Source organism: Glycine max, chromosome 2 (assembly GCF_000004515.6).
Source record: "Glycine max cultivar Williams 82 chromosome 2, Glycine_max_v4.0, whole genome shotgun sequence".
Taxonomy (NCBI): Eukaryota; Viridiplantae; Streptophyta; class Magnoliopsida; order Fabales; family Fabaceae; genus Glycine; species Glycine max.
This window is the reverse complement of record NC_016089.4, coordinates 27,608,090-27,615,049: the sequence shown is the minus strand read 5'-3', so window position 1 is coordinate 27,615,049 and position 6,960 is coordinate 27,608,090. Positions and strand designations below refer to the sequence as shown.

At 37.1% G+C, this 6,960-nt stretch overlaps 1 protein-coding gene across 1 annotated transcript; it reads left to right on the top strand.

Annotated features, from left to right (window-relative positions):
• Positions 1 to 342: 342 nt before the first annotated feature.
• Positions 343 to 1,774, top strand: LOC102660968 (ubiquitin C-terminal hydrolase 12). The gene is made up of 3 exons (XM_006575870.2): positions 343 to 464; positions 558 to 715; positions 1,275 to 1,774. Exons 1-3 carry the CDS (start codon positions 343 to 345, stop codon positions 1,772 to 1,774), a joined length of 780 nt encoding a protein of 259 aa, XP_006575933.2.
• Positions 1,775 to 6,960: the final 5,186 nt, after the last annotated feature.

Sequence of the window (6,960 nt, the reverse complement as noted above, 5' to 3'; positions counted from 1 at the left end):
CGTCGTGATTTGTTTTTTTATTTTTGGTATGGTATGTATGTCAAGTATTATTCATAGTTGTCCAACTCCAACTTAAAGATATCCTTTTTCGCATTTGGGGCTCAACTGTTACCTTATTTGTCACATTAATATTTGTATTTCATAATCTCAGTTCCTTGGCACATTCTGATATTGAAAAGTGATAACATTTTTTTAACATATGATTTTATTAAGTCTTTGTGAATTCAACCACCCTTATTTCTCGTGGATAACCATTCTTTTGATCTTTGCAAGTGAAAATCAATGTTTTTATTATTTTTTTATTTTTTTCATTGCTCAGGCTGAAGCTTACGAGTCATTGAAATGGATAATGAGAACGCAAAGGATAAAATATTTGAGAAGTTTACATGGAGGATTAGAAACTTCTCTACATTAGACTCCAAGCCACTGTACTCCGAGGAATTTTTCCTCGATAACCATACATGGTGCTTGATTGAGGAATTCTTGTCTATTATATATGTTGCTCTTTGACTTGATTTTCATTTATTTTTTAATAAGTTTCGTAACTTCATTTTTAGGAGCATTCTTATCTATCCAAAAGGGAACAAGGTGGCCTATTTGTCAATTTATTTAGATGCTGGGGATCCTGATGATTTGCCTCATGGGAGGAGAAAATATGCAAATTTCAAGTTGGCTTTGGTTAATCAGGTCCATGACAAATATAATGACATAGAAGGTATCTTTCATACTTATATCTCTTTTCAAATTTAGCTTTTGGCTATTATTTTCTTAACGAATGGATCTGCTAGCAATTTCACATAGAGGCTATTGCTTTGGATGAGTTTTAAATTTTTTGGAAGAAGAATCAGATTATTTAGCTACTAAAGACCTCCTTTACTTTATTTATCCTTTAGCCATTCATTAATTTATCAGATTCCATCCTTTCTGTTAGTAGTGTGGGTAGAATGAAATACATACAATTTGTTAATCCTTTGTTGCGACTCTGATTGGTATATTATTTGAAAAGGTTTGTTAGAATTGTGTAAGTTGAAATCATTTGCCTAAAAATTATGCATGGTAAAAATGTTACTAGATTCTTATAGATTAGGTAAAGCTGCTACAAAAGTTTCCACCGTCCAATCATATTGTGGGTTCTATTCTATAACATCTATAGTGAATAACAAACACTTATATATTACTTGCAATTTTATGTATGAAATGTGTGTGTATCCATTTGATAATTATATCATTTGATTTTAAATTTGATACACAACTGACTCTTATGAATTTGCCAGAAACTAGCCACGTGTTCAGTGCAAGTGAGACTAATTGGGGTTTCACAACATTCACACCTTTAAATAAACTTTGTGACCCTAGCCTTGGGTTTATTGTGAACGATACTTGTATAATTCAAGTTCAGATTTTGGCTAACAAATCAAAACATGAGAACCAAGTTGATCAATCAGTCAATAAGATTGATTATAAGATTGTTGAACGCATGGATAATCCTTTACCCAAGGAAATGATCTCAACTTCATTTGGCGGGCTAGTAGATTTCAGGGGTCTAGGGAAACTAGAAGAAGATTTCGTACCACTACTTGAAGAAGTTTGTTCACGATATCCCTCACTTATTGATAGTATGCAGAAGAGAAGTCAAAGATTTATTGAATGGGCATTTACAGCTTTGGGTCGAGTTCTACATTTTCTCAAGACTAAAAATGTGATGAGAGATATGGACGAAGATGCTTATAATCATCTTCAAATTTTATGGGAGGAACTCGAAACCTGTGTATGAAAACTAATGTTAAGAAAGTTGTTCAAGTGAAAACGTTGGAGGAGAATGTAACAACTTTAGAGATGAAAACAAAGGGGTTGAAGACAAAGCTGATTGAAGCAGAGGTAGATCTTGAAATCACACGAAGAGACCTTATAGATTTGATTCTGGTATCAAATTGTCTTTCACCAAGAAATAAAATTTTTCAGTTTTGTTTGTGTTTCAGCTTTAGAAATCATAAGAAAAATTCATACAAAATGAGTATGATCATCAACTATTGTAAGAAAGTACTTATGACCATTAAAAGAGAGAGTAGCACAAGGATCCCAAATATCAACATGAATAAGAGAAAAAGGAGTAGGAGCATGTGAATCACTATGTGGAAAAGGAAACTTTCTTTGCTTTGATTTATGACAAGTATCACAAACAAATTATTTATCATTTGACAATATAGGATAACATTGTTTTAACAAATGAAATCTATCATGTGAAGGGTGGCCTAAACAAAAATACCATAGCTCAATTGGCACCTTGTTACAAGAAAAGACAGATTAGGCATTAAGGCTAATTGTGTTGATTGCAACACTTTCAGCAGAGGGCAACATCAATTTGTAATGTCCCTGCGCACACTCAATTGTACCAATCATCCTCTGGTTGGTCACATCCCGTATCAAACAATGATCACCATAAAAAGTCAATTGACATCTCAAATTTGCAACTAATTTGAAAATAGATGAGATTGAAATTGAAATTGGCAAATACAACACAGTTTCAAGGTATAAAGAGTAAGAAAATTTCACAGTTCCTAAATGTGGCTATCACTTGTTGACCAGTAGGCAATTGAATTGTTATGGGACTAATTTGTTTGTTTAAGGAGAAGAATTTTAAAGAGCAAGCAACATGGTCAATTGCTCCTGAGTCTAAGATCCAATCTCTAGGCTCAGCTTTGCTTATGCTACAAGTAAATGAAAGAACTTTACCTATGTGAGGTTTAATAACAGTACCAACTTGATTTATGTGTGACGTGCCTGAAGTGAATCCTCCATTATTAGATTGTTGTTGAAGCAGTGACATCAAAGCTTGATACTGTTGTGGCATGACTCTGATATTTTGATTTTGTGTCTCTTGACTGTTATTTAAATATGAGGCATTAGACTCCTTTCTCATAGCATTATTGATCGAATCATTTTAAGTCTTGTATAGCTTGTGCCCAGGTGGATATCCATGTTTCCTATAACATTTCTCAATTGTGTGTCCATTAATTCCATAATATGTGCACACTTTACCATTGTTATTACTTCTACGTACAAAATTTCCTCTACCAGAACCTCTACCCCCTCTTCCTTCTCTGTTAGAAGAGAAATTGGGATGATAACCATGCTTTTTATAACAATTCTCCTCCGTATGATAACCTTTGCCATAGTAAGTACATGAATTACTTTTGGAAGCTGCATTAACTACACTCAAGTTAATTACCTAGAGCATCAGTACCATTAAATTGTCTCTCCTGCTGGACAGCAAAAGAAAACACCTTGTTTATAATAGGAAGTGGATCCATCATCAAAATATTTGATTTCACATGATAGTACTGATCATTTAAACAAAGAGAGAACATCTTTCATACAAGGTCTAAAATTTTAGATAAAATTTTTTCTCTCATTGTGGATAGTGGATCTTGTTGCAATTGTTGTAGCACAAGATTAGTTTCCAAGTTGAACCTCACTATCATTCCCAACCCAAAACCTTATAAACTTCAATGGCTCAATGAGCAAGGGGAAATGATAGTTAACCAACAAGTGAAGGTACCTTTCTCCATTGGGACATATAAGGATGAAGTTAATTGTGATATAGTTCCCATGGAGGTAGGACATATTCTTTTAGGAAGGCCGTGGCAATTTGATAGGAAGATCATTTACAATGGCCTAACTAATGAGATTACCCTCACCCATCTTGGCACTAAATTTGTGTTGCATCCTCAAACAACTTCACAAGTGGCCAAAGATCAACTAACTATGAAAGATAAGAGGGATGAGGAAGAAAAACAAAAGAAAAAGAAGGATAGTAAGGCCTTGTCTTCAAAGGCCAAAGGGAAGGAAAAAGAGGAAAAGGATTCCTCCAAGAAGATTGTTAAGAAGGAAAATCATTTTGCAACAAAAGGTGATATTAAAAGAGCACTCATTCTTAAACAATCTTTCTACCTTCTCCTATCAAGGGAAACATCCCTTAGCACTGCCACAATTCCTACATTTGAGACCTTACCCCCAAAGGTCCAAGATTTCTTACATGAATTTGGTGATATATTTCCCAAAGAGATACCCCCTGGGCTACCTCCTTTAAGGGGAATAGAACACCAAATAGATTTAGTCCCAGGAGCAAGCCTTCCTAATATGCCAGCCTATAGGACTAACCCTCAAGAGACTAAGGAGATAGAGTCTCAAGTTAAATAATTGTTGGAGAAGGGCTGGGTCCAAGAGAGCTTAAGCCCATATGCTGTGCCAGTGTTGTTAGTGCCCAAAAAGGATGGTACGTGAAGAATGTGTACAGATTGCAGGGCCATCAACAACATCACTATAAAGTATAGGCACCCCATTCCTAGACTTGATGAGTTGCATGGTGCCAATATCTTTTCAAAAATTAATCTTAAAAGTGGGTATCACTAAATCAGGATGAAAAAGGGTGATGAGTGGAAAACCGCTTTCAAGACCAAGTTTGGTTTGTATGAATGGCTAATGATTCCTTTTGGGCTCACTAATGCACCAAGCACCTTTATGAGGCTTATGCATCATGTCTTAAGGGATTTCATTGGTAGATTTGTAGTTGTTTATTTTGATGATATTTTAGTGTACAGTAGGAGCCTAGATGATCACTTAGGACATCTCAGGCAAGTTCTTTCAGTCCTTAGGAAAAACACCCTCTATGCAAATATAGAGAATTGTACTTTTTATGTAGATGATATAGTTTTCTTAGGGTTTGTAGTTGGTAGAAATGGGGTCCAAGTAGACCCTGAGAAAATCAAGGCCATCCAAGAATGGCCCACCCCAAAAAGTGTGGGAGATATTAGGAGCTTCCATGGGTTAGCAAGCTTTTATAGAAGGTTCGTTCCTAATTTCTCTACAATTGCATCACCTCTCAATGAGCTAGTGAAGAAGAATGTGGCATTTACCTGGGGTGAAAAACAAGAGCAAGCCTTTGCTTTGCTCAAAGAAAAGCTTACTAAGGCACCTGTTCTAGCTCTTCCTAACTTTTCTAAAACTTTTGAGCTAGAATATGATGCCTCTGGAATGGGAGTTGAAGCTGTATTGTTACAAGGTGGGCACCCTATTGCTTATTTTAGTCATAGTGCCACCCTCAACTACCCCACCTATGATAAAGAGCTTTATGCCTTAATAAGAGCCCTCCAAACTTGGGAACATTACCTTGTTTCCAAGGAATTTGTCATTCATAGTGATCATCAATCACTTAAGTACATTAGAGGGCAAAGCAAGTTAAATAAGAGGCATGTAAAATGGGTAGAGTACCTAGAGCAATTTCCATATGTTATCAAATACAAAAAGGGAAAAACAAATGTGGTAGTTGATGCCCTTTCTAAGAGACACACATTGTTTTGCTCCTAAGAGCCCAAATTTTAGAATTTGATAATATTAGGGACTTGTATGCTTTAGATGAACATTTCTCTCCCATTTACGAGAGTTTTGGGAAAAAGGCCCAAGATGGATTCTATTTGGCTGAGGGGTATTTGTTCAAAGAGGGAAAGCTTTGCATACCCCAAGGATCCATTAGGAAATTACTTGTGAAAGAGAGCCACGAGGGTGGGCTCATGGGCCACTTTGGGATAGACAAGACCCTTGTCTTACTCAAAGAAAAGTTTTATTGGCCCCATGTAAAGAAAGATGTCCATAAGCATTGCACTAGGTGTGTGGCTTGTTTACAAGCCAAGTCTAGGGTGATGCCTCGTGGGCTATACACACCCTTACCCATTCCCTCTACACCTTGGGTAGACATTAGTATGGACTTTGTCCTTGGGCTTCCTAGAACCCAAAGAGGTGTAGACTCTATCTTTGTGGTGGTGGATAGGTTTAGCAAGATGACACACTTTATACCATGCCACAAGGTCGATGATGCTTCCTACATCTCAAAACTCATTTTCAGGGAAGTTGTGAGACTCCATGGTTTGCCTAGAACCATTGTGTTAGATAGAGATGCTAAGTTCCTTAGCCACTTCTGGAAAACCTTATGGGCTAAGCTAGGAACTAAACCTCTTTTCTCTACTACTTGTCATCCACAAACTGATGGGCAAATAGAGGTAGTGAATAGGTCTTTATCTACCCTTTCAAGGGCTCTTCTAAAAGGCAACCATAAGTCTTGGGATGAGTATCTTCCTCATGTAGAATTTGCCGACAACAGGGGAGCTCATAGAACCACCAAGCAATCCCCTTTTGAGGTTGTCTATGGGTTCAATTCCCTAACATCGTTAGACCTTATTCCCCTCCCACTGGACACTTTGTTTATACATCAAGAAAGGGAATCTAGGTCAGAGTTTGTAAAGAAGTTGCATGAGAGGGTTAAGAACCAAATAGAGAACCACACAAAGGTGTATTCAACTAAAGGCAATAGAGGAAGAAAAGAGCTAGTTCTTAACGACAGTGACTGGGTTTGGCTCCATCTTAGGAAGGATAGATTCCCTACTAAAAGGAAATCCAAGCTTAGCCCTAGAGGGAATGGACCTTTTCAGGTTTTTGGAGAGGATCAATAACAATGCCTATAGGTTGGACCTCCCAGAAGAGTATGGAGTCAGCACCACTTTTGACATTTCTAATTTTATTCCTTTTGCAGGTGAAGCTGATATTGAGGAGGAGGAACTAACAGATTTGAGGTCAAATCCTCTTCAAGGGGAAGGGGATGATGCAATCCTCCCTAGGAAGGGACCAGTCACTAGAGCCATGAGCAAGAGGCTCCAAGAGGATTGGGCTAGAGCTGTTGAAGAAGGCCCTAGGGTTCTTATGAACCTCAGGGTAGATTTCTGAGCCCATGGGCCAAGGTTGGGTCCAATTATCTTTGTACATATTAGACTAGGATGTCATTATGTTTGATCCTTGTATTTAAGGCTCCATAATGTAGGTAGGGTACCCTAGAAATATAGGATTTTTCAGCCCTTGTATTTTAGGGCACCTAGACTAGTTTTTGTATTAGGGGTAGTTTTGTAATTT

Bases quoted from the DNA above. Each gene is read 5' to 3' on its own strand.
- LOC102660968 (XM_006575870.2), top strand. From the start codon at position 343: ATGGATAATGAGAACGCAAAGGATAAAATATTTGAGAAGTTTACATGG. The intron at 465-557 runs GTGCTTGATTGA...CTTCATTTTTAG, and splicing joins TTCCTCGATAACCATACATG to GAGCATTCTTATCTATCCAA. The intron at 716-1,274 runs GTATCTTTCATA...TGAATTTGCCAG, and splicing joins CAAATATAATGACATAGAAG to AAACTAGCCACGTGTTCAGT.